At 51.0% G+C, this 18785-nt stretch overlaps 1 protein-coding gene across 3 annotated transcripts in view; it reads right to left on the bottom strand.

The window, feature by feature from the left end:
• NRBP2 (nuclear receptor binding protein 2) overlaps positions 1 to 3974 on the bottom strand; it is a 345299-nt gene extending 341325 nt beyond the window's left edge. Inside the window, exon 1 of one of the 3 annotated variants that reach the window (XM_085604600.1) lies at positions 3344 to 3974. In XM_085604600.1, coding sequence (XP_085460726.1) covers positions 3344 to 3460 — 117 coding nt within the window. In that variant the 5' untranslated portion in view covers positions 3461 to 3974. The remainder of the gene's footprint in view (positions 1 to 3343) is intronic. The other 2 variants (XM_085604601.1, XM_085604602.1) reach the window with 2 other exon arrangements.
• Positions 3975 to 18785: the final 14811 nt, after the last annotated feature.

The raw sequence follows: 18785 nt of genomic DNA, 5'->3' as shown, positions 1-18785 counted from the left end.
ACACACACTGTACAGAGAGGTCTCTGTAATCTCTGGGTCAAACAAACTGTTCAAGGGTCTCCGCAATCTTCTCGACAAACACTTTGGACAAAGGTATCAGTAATTTTCTGGGCAAACACATTGTGCAGAGGTTTCTGTAATCTCTTGGTCGAACAAACTGTACAAAGGGCTACAACATACCTGGGGAAATAACATTTTACAAAAGTCTCTGTCATGCCATGGTCAAGCACATTGTACAGGCGTCTCCATAATCCCTTGGGAAAATGTAAAGGTCTCTGTCATTTCCTCAAATAAGTCTTGAACAAAGGTCTGTCTCATCTCTCAAGCAAGCCACTATATAAAGGTCTCCATTATTTTCTAGTCAATAACTTTGCAAAGTGGTCTCGGTCACCTCAGGAAACATTGTTCGAAGGACAATATCAACCTATTGCCAAGAGACAGGTCTTCATATCCCAGACAAACACATTATACATCAGCCTCATCCTTTCGTGGACAAACATATTGTACAGGTTACTATCAGCTCCCAGCCCAACATATTGTACCTGTGTCTCCTTTGTCCCTCAACCCAACTAGTCTGCAAGCATCTCAATGGACCTTACAGCCAAACCCTTTGAACCTGTCTCAATCATTCACCGGTCAAGCACAAGACCTTGTTTTCATCCTATCCATGCATGGAAAACCAGCCTTCATCAGATCCCTGTATGCCGATGTCATCCCTGCTGTGTTAGCCTTCCTAGAGTCTTACTACAGCCACCGCCTGTACCCTCTATAGCAGCCACGGCGTCCCCAAGCACAGGGCCGGACGTCTAGCCGCCCACGGTTGGAGAATGGGGGACATGCTGCTGCGCTTTTGTTACAAGCGACCGGTTTTGCAGCACTACTGAAAATCCGACCCCCACCATTCTGGCCCACTGGGGAAACGCTTGGTGCCTGCTACGGCCAGTCCGGCCCTGCCCATGCAGGAGCCACATAGTACAGTCTAATGATGTATCCCCTGCTTCCTAACAGGCACTACAGCTTCTCCAACTCACTGCATCTGGTCTGGTCTTCTCCACCAGCAGAAGCAGCCTGCGTAACCTCCTTAATGGGGAAACGACCTTTACATAGCGGTGATTACACCGCGATGCCAATACAACACGGTCATTACAATGATCGTCTTGCAACCATGCAATGCCATTACTATGCAAGTCATTACATCAACTTGCAGTAGATGGTGCGCTAACCTTAGGAATAGTATATTTTACTATTCCAACACCTTCCCTACTGTTGCGTAGGCTGGAGTTGGAATAGGAAAATATACACTTCTAGTGTCAGCGCACCATCTACTGCAAGTCGATGTAATGACTTGCGTAGTAATAGCATTGCGCAGTAACAACGCGGTCGTAGTAACAATGCGGTCGTTGCAACGACCGCGTTGTAATGCCACGCGATGTAATGACTTGCTTAGTAACGAGTCACATTCCCTTAATGAGGCAGGGAATACCAGCTACATACAGCCTCTCTCCTTACTTCTGATCGGTGCATCAGTCCATGTTCCCATCACCGGATTCCAGGGCGCGTGGTCTAGATTCCCTGTGGCACTCCCTGTGGCATATCCTCTGAACGCACCTGTGGGCTTCTAGCCTGACCCCGTGGTGCAGTCTCAACACACCCCACCAAAGACTTACTTCACCAGCCCCCTCCAGCCATATCCCTAAGATACCTGCTGCTTACCCAGCTCCCTGGAGAGGTTCTGCAAGGAAGCTTCCCCTATCGGCTCCTCACACAGAGTCCTGCAACGACCGTGTCTGCATCAGAAGTTCCTACAACCTCTACCTTCTGCCCATCTCTTTACTCCTGCATCAGCTGTTCATGCAACCTCTTACTCCCGTCCATAGCTTGGCTCCTGAGACCTCTTACTTCTGCCCATCCCTTGGCTCTGGAGACCACTTACTTCTGCCCAACTCTTGCTTCCTACATCAGAAGTTCATGCAGCATCTTACTCCTGCCCACCTCTTGCCTTCTGCATCAGCAGTTCATGCAACCTCTACCTTCTATCCATCTCTTTACTCCGGCATCAGCTGTTCATGCAACCTCTTACTCTTGTCCATAGCTTGGCTCCTGAGACCTCTTACTTCTGCCCATCCCTTGGCTCTGGAGACCACTTACTCCTGCCCACCTCTTGCCTTCTGCATCAGCAGTTCATGCAACCTCTACCTTCTACCCATCTATTGGAACCTGCATCAGCTGTTCATTCAACCTCTTCCCAGGTGCCCATCCATTGGCTTCTGGATCAGCAGTTCATGCAACCTCTTCCTCCTATCCATTCATTGGCTCCTGGATCAGCAGTCCATGCAACCTCTTACACCTGCCCATCTCTTGGGTCCTGAATCACCAATTCCTGCATCTGTTCCTCTCTAGGTCTCGTCCTTCTGTCCCGCCATTAGCAGCTGCAGTTCCTGCAACCTCTTCTAGGTAACATTTACTGTTGGCATTCCCTTATCTCCTGCATCAGCAATTCCTGCTCTCTCCCCTCTATACATCCCCCTTTACCGCTCTAACCATAAATCTCCCCAGCAGCTCCATTTGCTTTCTTCCAGAAGTTCCTGCAACTCCTCTTCCCACAGCTTCATTATTCAGTAGTCATTGTGACGACCCCTTCCCTCTCGTCTTAGCAGTCACTGTCCACACAAGTTCCCTCGCCCCTTTAAAGCCAATGCATGCTCCCTGTCCACTAAACTCCGTAGGCTGCCTTTGCCCTTACAAACTAATCTCCCATCAGCGGTCGCTCCAGACTACACCCCTCAGCCGCTGCTGGAGACACCCCTATGCTCTACTATCTACACACCCGGTGGGGTAGTGTCTGCATCAACAATCCCTGCGGGTTCCTGTTACCTCAGCAGTCCCTGCAGGCTGGTCTGCCCTCAGCAGTCCCAGCAGGCTGGTCTCTCCTTCCTCTCAGCAGTCCCTGCAGGCTGGTCTCTCCTTCCTCTCAGCAGTCCCTGCAGGCTGGTCTCTCCTTCCTCTCAGCAGTCCCTGCAGGCTGGTCTCTCCTTCCTCTCAGCAGTCCCTGCAGGCTGGTCTCTCCTTCCTCTCCACAGCCCCTGCAGGCTGGTCTCCCTCCCCTCCACAGCCCCTGCAGGCTGGTCTCCCTCCCCTCAACAGTCCCTGCAGGCTGGTCTCCCTCCCCTCAACAGTCCCTGCAGGCAGGTCTCCCTCCCCTCAACATCAGGCTGGTACCATCCCAGCAGTCCCTGCAGGCTGGTCTCCCTCCCCTCAGCATCCCCGCATGCTCGTCTCTCCTCGGCAGTCCCTGCAGACTGGTGCCCCCTCAGCTGTCCATGCGATGCCCCCTTCCCCTCACCTGCTCCTTGCGCTTCTGCCAGCGGCCGCAGGGGCTCTCCTCCAGCACTTCGCTCTCATCCTCACTCTCGTCCTCCTTCCCCCCGGAGAGACCCCGGTCTTTCTCTGAAGACGACATGATGCACGGGCGGAGGTGAAGGAGCAGCAGGTCCGTGTGGGGCGCAGCAGCAACGCGTCCGTCGGGGCAAGAGCCGCCCGCCAGATAGAGATCCTGAGCCGGGGAGCGCAGATCCACAGGCAGGCGCGCCGCGCGCTCCCAGGCCCAGCGATCCCTGGCTCCTGAAGGCGGACAAGCACAGACGAATGACAGCCTCCAGCGCCTCTGGCGCCAGAGCCTTCGCGTGGCCACGCCCACAGAGATAGCTAGGCCTCTGATCGGTCAATCGCTGAACTAAGACACGCCTACAGAACGCAGCCCTTTTTTGGCAGGCCTGATACAAACAGCCACGCCTACGAAACGTAGCCGCGCCCTCTGTGTGGCACAGCTCTGAAATCAGCCACGCCCACAGGATGGAGATGCATTGCATTTAAAAGCCAGGGCCACAAAGCCACGCCTCCTAATGGGGGTCCTGCCCTAAACAGCTGAGACTTGCAGCAAGCAACGCGTACCGCGTCTGTACAACTGGGTGACTGTATAAGTGATGACGACCTACCGCTCATATGCAGCAGGCCGCGCCCACCCCTTCGGGCCCGGCCCACACAGAGTCCTGATTGGGCAATGCCGAACTTGCCTTTTTCCGCCTACTAAGGTCAATGACCGCCCCCCATCTGGCTCTCGCCTAAGCTCTGTGTAAACATCAATGAAGAGCACGTTCCACAGGCGACGCGCGTATCATCAGGCCACGCCCCCCGTTCCCTTGATTCTCACAGCCCCTCCTATGGAATGCGTGGTGACGCAACCCATCCTGACGCTCCAGAGGATGTGCGGTGGAAACAAACAACTTCCTTTTATTGGAAATAATCACATTACTGCAAGCAACGCTTAGTCTGTTTACATTTTAACTCATTCAGTTATACAATTGAACTTTGCAAGACAAAACTTATGGTGGCCTTTGCCCTGCAAATACCGTTGGCATGTCGTGGAGATACTGGCAGGCGTTGTTCATCTGATGTAAACATTTGGAACAATCGTGCGTTAGAGGAAGAGCTCTATCAGGCCCGTGATTGAGAAGCTCACATAGTACAGCGTTTGGCATTGCTACCTGTCGTGTTCCCCTGCGGCCCCCCCACAATAATCACGGACACCGTACTTTCTTTGGAGAGCTCTTTATTCCGGCCTCTTCCTTCGGTGTCCCTACACTAACTGCCCTTTCCTTTCCTGGCGCCTCCTCTTCCCCCTGCTCCTCCCTTGCTCCGCCCTTCCCGCTGCTAGACCGCACAACAGTACATCTCCCCCTTTGTTAACAGAACAAAACTCACAAAATATTTACATCTCAATTAGCCGTCGGGGCTGGCGAATTGTTCTTCGTGGTCTGAGAGGCCGGCCTTCTGCTACCACAGTGGGGTTGCCTCCACTACCCCCCTCCGGGTCAGTGGCAGTTTCACGTCGCTGCACAGTCTGTTCAGTTCTTGGTGACTCTAGCCGCGACTCCAGCGCTTCCTGCAGAGCCGAGCTACATTTTTGAAAGTGAGACACATTTCGAGTGATGCGCCTACTGTCTGATTCTGCCGTCAACATGGTTCCCTTCTGTCGAGTGACTGTCAGGGGCTCTGCTCGAAACCTACTATCCGTTTTCTTACATTGTTCCTGCTTAACCACTACACAGTCTCCTTCTCGGAAAGAGAGCGACCGAGCTCGTCTCTGGCCGTCAGCATACGTTTTCATGCCTTCTTTGCGGGCCCTATCGGTAGCCACTATTTCTCGATGGATGCGATCTGGGGACACTGGTTGTAGGGCTCCTTCCCAGGTGGGTATCCGTGTCCGAACGGGGCGCCCCAGCATGAGTGTCGCTGGACATTTGCCTGTGGTGGCATGAGGCGTCGTTCGGTATGAGCGGAGCACGTCATTGAGGGCTGTTTGCATATCTCGTCTGTCAAGCACTGCCTGCTGGAATGTTTTCTTGAGAGTGGCCATGAATCTCTCAACAGTGCCGTTGGCCTGTGGCCATAATGGTGTTATCCGCCGGTGTCGAACATCCATCAGTTTCATGAAGTCACTGAACTCCTGCCCATTGAACGGAGGACCATTGTCCGTTTTCAGCACTTTGGGTACTCCCCAAGCTGCGAACACTTCATCTAGGACAGCGAGCGTGGCAGCTGCTCCGGTGGAAGGGACAAATCTGGCAATGGGGAATCTCGAATATTCATCAACTATCACCAGCACGTACTTGCCCGACTGCATGGGGCCGTAAAAATCCATGGCTAGATCCTGCCACACTCCCGATGGTAGTGGTGTCATTTGGAGCGGGGCTGGGGGGTCACCGTGCCCTACTAATTGGCACTGCGGACAGTCCTTAAGGGTAAGTTCCACCATTTTGTCTAGAAACGGGAACCAGACACGCTCGCAAAGTGCTCTCTTGGTCGCAACCACACCTCGGTGGCTCTCATGCGCCAGATTGATGACTCCCTGGCGCAGTTGTTGTGGGATGACAATCCGGTGGTCTCTCAGGAGCAGGCCCTCCGCTGTGATGGATAGTTCCTCGCTCACGTGTCTGAACGCCTGCAGCTCTTGACGCTTCAGCGGATCACTCTCTTCAGGTGTGTCGTCCTGTCGCCACCGATGTGTTTGTACCCTCTGGATCACCCTTTGTAGCAGTTCATCCTGCGAGGTGGCTTGTTGGATGACTTCTAAAGGAACAGCCGGCGGCCGTGCCTGGTCCACTACGAAGTGGATGTACTCCTCGGCTACAGATGGAGCAGGACGTTGGGAGGCTTCGGGGTGTCTTGACATGTAGTCAGCTGGGTTGGCTGACTTCCCCGGTTTGTGGACAATGGTGAATGTGTATTCTTGCAGACGTAGTCCCCAGCGTTCGATGCGAGGTGGCATTTTGGAACGCGGGTTCCCAAAGATGGTGACGAGCGCTTGATGGTCCGTCACCATGGTGAAGTGTTTCCCATGTGTGAACACGTGAAAGTGCTCACAGGCCCACACTTCCGCGAGACTCTCCTTTTCGGGTTGAGAGTAGGCCTTCTCTGTATCGGACAGGCTTCGGCTGGCATGGGCCACTATGTGACGCCAGTCAGTGTCCTTATCGTATTGAGCCAGGATGGCACCTAGACCAACGGGGCTTGCGTCCACTGTGATTTCGGTCTTGCGGTCCGGGCTAAAATATGCCAAACTGTCAGCTTTTCCTACGGCCTGTTTGATGTCCTGAAAGGCTCGCTCGCACTCTGGAGTCCACTCAAATGTCTGGCCTTGTTTGGTCAGCCTCCAGAGGGGGTGACTGAGGGTGGCGTAATCTTCAATGTACCGTGAGCAATAGCTCGCCATTCCCAGGAAGGACCGCACATCGCTGACATCCCGTGGGCTCTTGGTGTCGTTCAACGAGCTCACTTTGTCCGGGTCAGGCTTCATCCCCGCCCCGGAGAAAATATGCCCAAAGAACTTCAGCTTTGCTTGATGGAATTCGCATTTCTCTTTGTTGAGGGTTAGATTTGCCTCCAAAAGGGTGTGGCAGACTCGGTCTAGGGCTGTGTCATGAGCTTGAATGTTTGCCCCATACACCAAGATGTCGTCACTGTAGTTCAGTGTGTTGGGGATATGATGGATAGTTTGCCGGATGGCTTCTTGGAATATCTCGGCGGCTGATGATATGCCAAAGTTTAGCCTTTTATATCTGAATAACCCCAGGTGCGTTGCAAACGTTGTAATATACCGAGAGTCTTCGTGGAGTTCCAGCTGATGATACCCTTTGTTAAGGTCCAGTTTGGAAAACACTCGCGCGCCATTTAGGGCGGCTATCATGTCACTCAAGTGGGGTCCTGGGTGGCGCTCTCTCTCGATAGCTGTGTTGGGCATGCGCATGTCCACACATAGCCGGACTTTCCCCGGGGTTCCTTTCTTTGGGACAATCACCACTGGTGACACCCACGGCGTGGGGCCTTCTGTACGCTCGATGATGTCGGCTGTCAGGAGGTCCTGCAGTTCGTCTTCCACGGCCTGCTGAAGGTGGAAAGGAACCTTCCGAGGATGTTGGGCCACAGGTCGGACCTGTTCATCGATATGAAGGCGGATCTGGCCTCTGTTCATTTTCCCAAGTCCTGTGAACAGTTTCGGGAATTTGTGGATGATGTCCCTGTCGTTGGTGACGCGGTAGAGAATTTCTACCAGTCTTAGTCGTTCGGCCGTTGGCAGGCTGAGGAGACAGTCCGCCTCCGGCCCCTTTATGACATGTATCACCGCTGGGACTGATGTCGTTTGGTGCCTCAGTATGGTTGGAAACTTTCCCAGACACGGAAGTGGCTCCCTGGACATCCAGGTGTAGACCCGGACGTGTGCAGGGCTCAGTCGGGGGCGAGGGTTCATCTTCCTGTATTCTGTCACTGGGATGTAGTTCAGCGATGCCCCACTGTCCATCACAAACTTCGTGTTATGGTCACCGACACTGATGTCCAGTCGGGGATATTTTTTAAGTTGGTCTGGGTCGGCAATCATGTTCGCGTACTCCACCGAGTACTCTCGTTCGTCTGAGGCTGACCCAGAGTCTCGAGACGGAGATCTCCTTGACCACCTTGATGACCGCGACTCCCTGCTGGAATGGGAGGATCTTGATGATGACTTGCGGCAATCATGCACGGCTCGCACATGGTGCCGGCGGGTGTCGCTTCGTGATGACTCAGGTGCATTCTTATCTTTCTCACGGCGATACTCCCCGCACATGACTTCAAAATGATGGCTTCGGCCACACTTGCGGCACTGTTGGCCCATAGCAGGACACGCTCCGCTGTGTGGAAAGTCATACCCACATCTGTAGCATCGTCGCGCAGACGCCTTCTTCACGTGATCATGCCGCCTGCTCCTCCTCCCGGAGTCCGGCCGCCGATGTCCTGGGTGGCGGCAGTGCGACGATGGCCGGGCGGGCCGTTAGCGCTCTTTCGACCCTCGGCGGGGACGACTGGTGCGCACTTGACATACAAGTTCCTTGCGTTCCGTACATCCTGATTCCATGGACTTGGCCTGTTCCTCGGCCTGGTCATGCACCCTCGTTAGTTCTTCGATTTCATCCAGGGTGTGGCTCTTCTTTAATAGTTTCCTTCGGAGGGTCTCCGACTGACAGCCGTCGATGACGCGCAAGCGTATGGCGTCGTCCGTCGAGAACGATTCAAAGTTGCAGTGACGCGCCAACCGCCGTAGTCGCGTTATGTAGGCGCCCATTATTTCATCTTTCTCCTGACGCGCTCGCTGGAACACATACCTCTCATAGTCCACATTCTTCTTGTGTATGAATTTCTTATCCAGAGCTTCTCATACCTTGGCGTACGTTCCTGCATCTGCAGCGGGGATCTCCTTGATCATTTTGCTGACATCTTTTCCCACGAGATTGCGGATCGCAATTAGTTGGTCCTCATCCCCGAGCACCTTGGAGCCTTTGATGTAGTCCTCGAAATCCTCGATCCATTCTTCCCAGCGAGGGCCCATGCTGCTACCGACTACAAGCGTCAGGGGCTCCAGAGGGCGCAGGTGTGATAGTCCCATGACGATGGGCTTTGCCTCCTGTCATGTCGGTGATCCTTGGTTTGACATTGCGGATCCCGTGCGCTCGTCTCAGTTCACTTCTGTCAGCTCGCGTGCTCTCACCTGTGCTTGTTGCGCACTTGTCTCGACTTTGCTCGTGCTTGTTTGTTCCTTTGTCTTGGCTTTGCTCGTGCTTGTTTGTTTCCCTCTTGCTTCTGCCTGGGCTAGTTACGAAATTATCTTGGCTTTGCTCGTGCTTGTTTATTTCTTGTTTGCTTTTGCCTGTGCTCGTTGCGAACTTGTCTTGCGTTTGCTCGTGCTTGTTTGTTCCCTTATCTTGGGTTTGCTCGTGCTTGTTTGTTGTACACTTGTTTTTGTCTGTGCTTGTTGAGAACTTGTCCTGGATTTGCTTATGCTTGTTTGTTCTTCCTCGGTGACCCCTAGGCGCCTGACTTCAAGATGGCCGCCAACTCACTTTAATGGGGGTGTCCCAGGAGGATTGCCTGACTTTAAGATGGCCGCCGGAGTAACGCTCGCACAGGGCTTCACACGAGGCTCAACTGTTGCTTTCTGTTTGCTGCAGCGCTACTATCGGAGCTGCACTCACCAGCTCCGGGGGTCGCAGCAGGTACCGGGCAGGTAGGCTTCACCGCTGCTGTTGCCGCTCAGGCTCGCACGCGCGTCTTACTCTTTGTGCGCGCGGGGGGGGGCTCTCATGTGAGAGGTCACTCTCTTGTGGAGCACTCGTCTTGCGGGGAGAGGAGAACTCGAGCAGGGTTTAGGCTTCTCCCCCGTCCTTACGTTCTCCTAACTTCTGCCCACAGGCTCCGGTTCAGGTTCTGGGTGCACCGCGCGCGTATCAGCGCTCCGGTCGTCTTCTTTCGCCGCCTACACTCGGGTGGGCTCGATCACTCGTTGGGGTTCGGGAGAGCCTGCCGCTCATCCCACCCTTGTCGCCAGCTGTCGTGTTCCCCTGCGGCCCCCCACAATAATCACGGACACCGTACTTTCTTTGGAGAGCTCTTTATTCCGGCCTCTTCCTTCGGTGTCCCTACACTAACTGCCCTTTCCTTTCCTGGCGCCTCCTCTTCCCCCTGCTCCTCCCTTGCTTCGCCCTTCCCCCTGCTAGACCGCACAACAGTACATCACCGAGGACTTCTTGTCAGCAGGGCTGGAACTGGAAAACATGTATTATGGGATCTCATAAATTGTCTGTGACAGAAAGGGGGCGGAATCAGGTACCCAATGTCAGCCAAGTCATTATTTTCGGCGTACTCTGTTCCCAAAGAAAGCTGGAATTAGGAAAAAAGTCTCTGGTGGCAGATGACCCCAGTAGGCTGTTACTTTGTCATTAAGTTTGGAAGCTTTTGGGCGGAGAAGTTGATATATCTGTGATACCTGATGTCCCAGTTTGTTAATGTTCGACACAAATAAGGAGATTGAGGTTTGGCCGTTAGATAGTTTTGATTTTGTGATTGCTGCTCTAATTTTTAAGAAGTTGTAGAATTCAATGTCTGCTAGGTTATTCTTAACTTGGAGGTCCGAAAATGTGAGCGGGTATGTGGAGTTCCCTAATTGATAGGGGAAGAGGATTCCCTTCTTGATCCATGTGTCTAGGTTTAGGCTTTTGACTTTATATTTAATCTTGCTATTGGCCCAGAGGGATTCTAAGTTAGACCCTTTAACCCCTTCGATGCTCATGATTGAATGGTTCCATTACGAGCATCGGTGCCCCTGTGCTGATGACGGAACCATTCCGTGAGGACAGGGGCACGAAATCCCTCGGATCTCCTTATCTCCCCCAAAGCCTCGGGAGCTGGGGAAGAGCTTCCCCAGCTCCCGAGGCCCCCTCCCTGGTTTCTGTGCAATGACAATCATTTCAGTTTCACTTTCTATGTGCTCAGGGGGCTATCTCAGCCCCCCCCGGGCACGTAGAAAGTCGGGAGCGGTATCATTGGAAATGGGAGAATCTCCCCTTTCCAATGGTACCCCTCCCCAGTGGATCCCGGGGCGATCCCCAAGCAGGGATCCACCTACTAGACACCAGGGAGGGAGGAGCGGCCTCTTGGACAAGGGCCTTTGCTCCCCCCAAATAAATTTGGCAAGAGTTAGTCTTTTTGCCCCTCCTGGGGGCAGATGGGGGCAGTAGCCCCCAATCGGCCCCCTCGGGGGGGCAAAAAGGCCACTAGTCGACAGGGATTTTTTTGGGGCAAATTTGAATTAGGGTGGGGCTGCCCAAAATGGGCATGCCTATGCCCCCAACACGTCCCCCGCAAACATTACAGCCTTCCTGCCCCCCTAGGGGGGCAAAAAGCCCAGTAGACACCAGGATTTTTTTTGGGCAAATTTACATTAGGGTGGGGGCATTGGCATGCCCGTTTTGGGCAGCCCCCACCCTAATTAAAATTTGCCCGAAAAACTCCCTGGCGTCTAGTGGACTTCTGCCCCCCACCCCCAGGCCAGATGGGGGCATTAGCCCCCAATCTGCCCCACTGGGGGGCACAAAAAGCCCACTAGATGCTAGGAATATTTTTTGGGCTAATTTTACTTATGGTGGGGGCTGCCCAAAACGGGCATGCCCATGCCCCCGCAAAAATTACAGCCTTCCTGCCCCCCCTGGAGGGCAGATGGGGCAGTAGCCCCCAATCTGCCACCCAGGGGGGCAAAAAGCCCACTAAACGTCAGGGATTTTTTTGGGCAAATTTTAATTTGGGTGGGGTATTGGCATGCCCGTTTTGGGCAGCCCCCACCCTAATTAAAATGTGCCCAAAAAAATCCCTGACGTCTAGCAGGATTTCTGCCCCCCCTGGGGCAGATGGTGGCATTAGCTCCCAATCTGCTCCCTCGGGTGGGGGGGGCAAAAAGCCCACTAGTCACCAGGGATTTTTTTTAGGCAAATTTTAATTTGGGTGGGGTATTGGCATGCCCGTTTTGGGCAGCCCCCACCCTAATTAAAATGTGCCCAAAAAAATCCCTGACGTCTAGCAGGATTTCTGCCCCCCTGGGGCAGATTGTGGCATTAGCTCCCAATCTGCTCCCTCGGGTGCGGGGGGCAAAAAGCCCACTAGTCACCAGGGATTTTTTTTAGGCAAATTTGAATTAGGGTGAGGTTGCCCAAAACAGGCATGCCCATGCCCCCACTCCCTCCACCGCAAAAATTACAGCCTTCCTGCCCCCCCTGGGGGGCAGATAGGGCAGTAGCCCCCAATCTGCCATCCCGGGGGGGGGCAAAAAGCCCACTAGACGCCAAGGATTTTTTGGGGAAAATTTTAATTTGGGTGGGGTATTGGCATGCCCGTTTTGGGCAGCCCCCACCCTAATTAAAAGGTGCCCAAAAAAATCCCTGACGTCTAGCAGGATTTCTGCCCCCCCCTGGGGCAGATGGTGGCATTAGCTCCCAATCTGCTCCCTCGGGTGGGGGGGGGGGGGCAAAAAGCCCAATAGTCACCAGGGATTTTTTTTAGGCAAATTTGAATTAGGGTGGGGGCTGCCCAAAACGGGCATGCCAATGCCCCCACCCCCTCCCACAACAGTTACAGTCTTTCTGCCCCCCTGGGGGGAAGATGAGGGCAGTAGCCCCCAATCTGCCCCCCTTGGGGGCAAACACCCACTAGACGCCAATGATTACGCTGGCTTTTTTTATGCATGGGGGCTGCCCAGAATGGGCATCCCAATGCCCCTACCTCCCAAAAATATAGCCACAGTGTTTTTGTCCCTTTTGGGGGCATATCAGGGCAACCCCACCCCCGATATTCCCCCCAGGGCGGCAGAAAGCCGACTAGGCACGGATTTGTTTTTAGCAATATGCCTACCTGTGGATTCTGGGCCCTAGCGCAGCTGGCACATAGGGAAACCTAGCATACCTGTACCTTTTTGAAAACTAGACACCCAGGGGAATCCAGGATGGGGTGACTTGACTGGCTCTCACCAGGTTCAGTTACCCAGAATCCTTTGCAAACCTACAAAGTTATCCAAAAAACACATTTTCCTCACATTTCTGTGGTGGAAAGTTGTGCAATCTGCGTGGATCCACAAAATTCCACCACCCCCGCATTCTCCAAAGTCTTCCGAGAAAAATGGTACCTCACTTGTGTGGGTAGGCCTAGTGGCCGCGACAGGAAATGGCCCAAAACGCAACGTGGACACACCACATTTTCACAGTGAAAACTGACCCTTATTTTGCAAAGTGCCTAGCTGTAGATTTTGAACCCTAGCTCTGCCGGCACCTAGGGAAACCTAGGAAACCTATACATTTTTTAAAAGTAGACACCTAGGGGAATCCATGATGGGGTGACTTAAAAAACACATTTTCCTCACATTTCTGTGGCGGAAAGTTGTGCAATCTGCGTGGATCCACAAAATTCCACTCACCCCACGTTCCCCAAAGCCTTCCGAGAAAAATGGTACCAGACTTGTGTGGGTAGGCCTAGTGCCCGCGACAGGCAAGGGCCAAAAACCTATTGAGGCAACATCAAAATTACCTATCACAAAACAACCTGGTTTTGCAAGTTTGAGTTTTCGGCCCGGGCTCGGCGGCCATCTAGGGAAACCTACAAAACCCACACATTTCTGAAATCTAGACACCCAGGGGAGTCCAGTGAGACATGGCTTGCATGGGTTCCCTAACGTTTTCCTACCCAGAATCCCTTGCAGACCTCAAATTTAGCTGAAAAAATCACTTTCTTCTCAAATTTCTGTGTGGGAAAGTTCTGGAATCTATGTGGATCCACAAATTTCCTCCCACCCAGCGTTCCCCCAGGTCTCCCGATAAAAATGATACCTCACTCACGTGGGTGGGTCAAGTACCCGCGACAGGCAAGGGCCCAAAACCTATTGAGGCGACATCAACATTTCCTATCACAAAACAACCTGGTTTTGCAAGGGGGGTCCCATGAGTTTTTGGCCCCGGACTCGGCGGCCATCTAGGAAAACCTACCAAACCCACACATTTATGAAAACTAGATACCTGGGGGAGTCCAGTGAGGTATGGCTTGCTTGGGTCCCTTAATGTTTTCCTACCCAGCATCCCCTGCAAACCTCAAATTGTGCTGAAAAAATCACTTTTTTTCTCAAATTTCTGTGTGGGACAGTTCTGGAATCTGCGTGGATCCAGAAATTTCCTTCCACCCAGCTTTCCCCCAGGTCTCCTGATAAAAATGGTACCTCACTTGTGTGGGTAGGCAAAGTGGCTGAAACAGGAAATGGCCCAAATCGTATTGTGGATACTTCAAAATTACCTATAACAAAACTATCTGGTTTTGGTGGGGGGGCACTTGGTTTTTTGGCCCCGGGCTTGCCGCTATCTAGGGAAACCTACCGAACCCACATGTTTCTGAAAACTAGACACCGTGGGGAGTCCAATGAGGTATGGCTTGCGTGGATCCCCCAACGTTTCCCTACCCAGAATCCCCTGCAAACCTCAAATTTAGCTGAAAAAACATTCTGGCACAAATGTCCTACCACTCAGTGTTCCCCTTGTTCTCCTGAGTAAAATGATACCTCACTTGTGTGGGTGTCCAAAGCAGACCTGGCTAAAAACATATTTTTAAAAAAGAATTTAGATCTTAGAATTCTTGGTGGTATACTCTAAATCCCTATGTTTTGGGCTCTTCCTAGTCACAGGCCTTTGGCCCACCCACACAAGTGAGGTATCATTTTACTCGGGAGAACAAGGGGAAGGCTGGGTGGTAGGACATTTGTGCCTGCACAGTGATCCCACGCACAAATGTATGGAAAAAGTGATTTTTTCAGCTAAATTTGAGGTTTGCAGGGGATTCCGGGTAGGAAAACATTGGGGGACCCACATAAGCCATACACCGCTGGACTCCCCCGGGTGTTTAGTTTTCAGAAATGTGTGGGTTTGGTAGGTTTCCCTAGATGGCTGCCGAACCCGGGGCCAAAAACTCATGGGACCCCCCCTTGCAAAACCAGGTTGTTTTGTGATAGGTAATTTTGATGTCGCCTCAATAGGTTTTGGACCCTTGCCTGTCACGGGTCCTTAACCCACCCACGCAAGTGAGGTACCATTTTTCTCGGAAGACTTTGGGGAACGCGGGGTGAGTGGAAATTTGTGGATCCACGCAGATTCCAGAACTTTTCACCACAGAAATGTAAGGAAAATTAGTTTTTTGACAAATTTTGAGGTTTGCAAGGGATTCTGGGTAACAGAACCTGGTGAGAGGCAGCCAAGTCACCCCATCCTGGATTCCCCTGCGTGTCTAGTTTTAAAAAATGTATAGGTTTGCTAGGTTTTCCTAGATGCCGGCAGAGCTAGGTTTAAAAAACTACAGCTAGGCACTTTGCCAAAAAAGGGTCATTTTTCATTTTGAAAATGTGGTGTGTTCACGTTGCGTTGTGAGCCGTTTCCTGTCGTGGGCACTATGCCTACCCAGTGAGGTACCATTTGTATCGGGAGACTTAGGGTAAATCAGATTTGTTAAAGCAACTGTTATTACCTATTGACTTTCGATGCATTTCTGCCTTCCAAATGAAAGACAAGGTGTAAAAAAGAAGTTATTTTGAAAAATGATCGATAATTCTCATGCTGGTATGAGTATTCCCAATTTTGGAAATGTGCAAATATCTACTGTTTCTAAACTCTATATTTTGTTCCCATTTCAGAAATACATAGGTGTCTTTCATACCGAGTTTTCCATGTATACATTTTCCCAGAATAATTGCTATATACCCGGTACATAATAAAAAACCATTGCAAGTCGCTGCTCAGTTTTTGGCTCTGGGTTCGTTGGGTTCTTGGTGAACCTACAAGTCCTATATATCTCCACAACCAATAAGGTCCAGCGGATGTAACGGTATATTGCTTCCAAAGAGCTGTCATAATTTAGAAGAGGGTACAGGTGAAAACGTTGACACAAAAGGCTGTTTTTTTCAACTAATTTTCAATTTTTCCTGTATTTAACTGTTAGTTTCTATAAAGAAACCTTGAAGGATCTACACAAATGACCCCTTGCTGAATTTAGGAATCTTGTCTACTTTTCCAAAATGTATAGCTTTTCAAGATCCATTATTGCTTTCATACCCATTTCTACCATTAACTGGAAGGAGGTTGAAAGCACAAAAAATAGCAAAAATAGGCAATGTCCCAGAAAAAGGCGAAAAATGTGTAAAAGGTTTTGGTTTTCTGACAAAAGTCTGCTTGTCCCTGAAAGCTGGGAAGATGGTGATTTCAGCACCACAACCACTTTTTTGATACCGTTTGCAGGTAAAAAACCAGATGCTTTTATCTGTAGTCCTTTTTCGCATTTTTCCCCAAAAAACAAAAATTAGCTGTATTTTGGCTAATTTCTGGGTCCCCTCCAGGGGAACCCACAAACCCTGGGTACCTTTAGAATTCCCATGATGTTGGGAAAAAAGGACGCAAATGTGGCGTGGATACCTTATGTGGTCAAAATGTTACAGGGGCCGAAGCGCGAACTACCCCAAATAGCCAAAAAGGACTTAGCACGGGGGGGGGGGGGGGGGGGGAGGCCTAGCAACGGAGGGGTTAATACTGCTTTCCAGTTTTTTGTCAACCTTAAGCAATGCTATCTTTGTGTTTTTAAAAATGGATTTGGAGGTCTGTGGGTATATCTATTAGTTGTTAGCAGAGCGAGGGGGCTTAGATTAATGAGGATTGCCCTCTCTACCTCTAGCTATGCTGAGGTGTATCCAGTAGGTGGAGTTATCCAGTATGTGCCTTGTTTCACCAGGAAAGCCAGCTGGTATAGTCTGAAGTCAGCTAGGTTCACCCCTCCTAGTGTTTTATTTAGCCTTAGTTTCTTGATACTGATCCTTGCTTTTTTTCCGCGCCATAGAAAGTTTGCGGTGGAAGTCATCAGTTAGAAGGAGCAGAGGCATGCTGATGAGGTAGTTGACCATTGGGGTGATCATCATTTTGATAGTCTCGATTCTGCCCCACCACGTAATGAATTTTGTGACCAAGACTCCAAAAGCTTCTTTATTTTCCCTAGTAGTGTTTTCTCGTTCTGGTGTAGAGTGTCTATCATGTTACTACCAAATCCGATGCCTAGTTATTTTATGTAGCCTGTTTGCCACGCTAGTCCCGACCCTCCCAGGATCTCCCTCGTACAGTGTATGTTTAATGGTTTGAGTTCAGATTTCTGCAGGGATGGCCCTCACTATGGAGATCCGTCTCACGTAATAAGATCACCCCGGTTCTCGCCCAAACCAAATACTGGCTACTACACAAGGCATTTTGGACCCCGACCCGGTTATTTACATTAGGGCTCCGAAGTGATGCAACATGATGGCACTGCAATCAGGAGACGGGGGACCTAGCCCACCTTATCTTTCAATGTACTTTACTCAAAACGTTTTGGGACAAAATCTTTACCTTCATAAGGGGGGGGGTTTAAAAGTAATTTGGACAAAAACACATTCAATTTGCCCATGGCCTGCATAAGTACAAAATGGAGAAATTAATCTGACAGAGACCTTTTGACCTCTTAATAACCTCAGCAGTAAAAATGCTTCTTGCCAACTGGAAAAACACAAGCAAGACGTTATACAAGAATTGGTTAAACTGGATCATCCATTTCAGAGGGGCCGACAACATAGCTTTACAAAGCTCCTCATGGAAACCGTCAACCAGGACACTATGGAACTCTTTAGACATTTTTCTAGACTCTTATGCACCCGTGAATAAAAGAAAAAAAATCAGAGAAAAAATTGTTCAGCCTTCTTTAATTGGATTCAATCATTTTACGAGAGCTGATATGGTTAAGCAGTGCTTTAAGTAGGCTGGAAGGGCTTCTATAGAAACTGTTGCCCAAGAGCACACTTAAATATTGTTTATAAGTGGTGTAGTCTTCCTCCTGGTCCTCCACATGCACCTCCTGGACTACCCCCTGTGTAGAGGTGGCCTATATCCTTGTTAAGCCTCCCTTGTCTAGTGTATAGGGCACACATGTACGGGAGACACTGCACTGGTTTAAGTGGTTATTTATCCCCTCGGTGCCACGCCCGGCCCCTGGAGTGTGTGCTTATACAATGTATTGTACTGGCCGACTGGCTCACTACATTTCTCATCACCTTTTAGGGGAATGATTTGTAAACTTTCTAACCCAACCATCAAGTAAAATAGACGCAAAATAAAAATAACATAATATGACGGAATACACCAGACAGTGTCCATGGTTCTGTTTTTTTGACGTTCCTGCTGGGCTTCTTCTCCCTTAACAGACAAAGTCCCTTAGTTGATGGTTCAGTCTTTGATTTTGTCTCAGGCAGTAGGGAAGACCGCGATGAGGACCTGGTACTTCTTTCTTGGTCAGTAGGTCTTCAGGAGCTGCCCTCGCTTTCTGCTGAGGTGTCAGTGGTAGACTCCACCTATAGTCATTGTCTTCCCCGCCGCGGGTTCCCAGTTCTTTGTCCACCAAGCTCTGACTTCCGGACGTCACCTCCTGCCCTTGGCTGTCCCCTACCTCCAGCATTCTAGTGGCTCTCTTGAAACATGAGACATTTTGTGGTACTGTCACATTACCCCTCTGGGCTGTGACCGTAGTTCCTTAAATTCCAACTACCTCCCATGCTTCTCTTTCAAATGGAGTCCTGAATTTCCATCCAGGATCACAGTCTTTCTATCACTACTTTATCTCCAAGACTTATCTCCTTGGCATCCCCTTTTCTGCTGTCCCACTTATTGGTTGCTTCTCTTTTGCTTTGCGCTGCGTCCTGGTTGAGCGTTGCCGGTGCCCGCTCTGAGCTGACAGGCACTAAGTCTCTCACCAGCCTCTTCATGATTAGTTCGTTGGAGCACATCCTGTCATGGAATGTAGAGTTTGTTGATATGCTCTCACAAATTGTTGTA

Source organism: Triturus cristatus, chromosome 5_1 (assembly GCF_964204655.1).
Source record: "Triturus cristatus chromosome 5_1, aTriCri1.1, whole genome shotgun sequence".
Lineage (NCBI taxonomy): Eukaryota > Metazoa > Chordata > Amphibia > Caudata > Salamandridae > Triturus > Triturus cristatus.
This window is presented reverse-complemented; position numbering and strand designations above follow the sequence as displayed.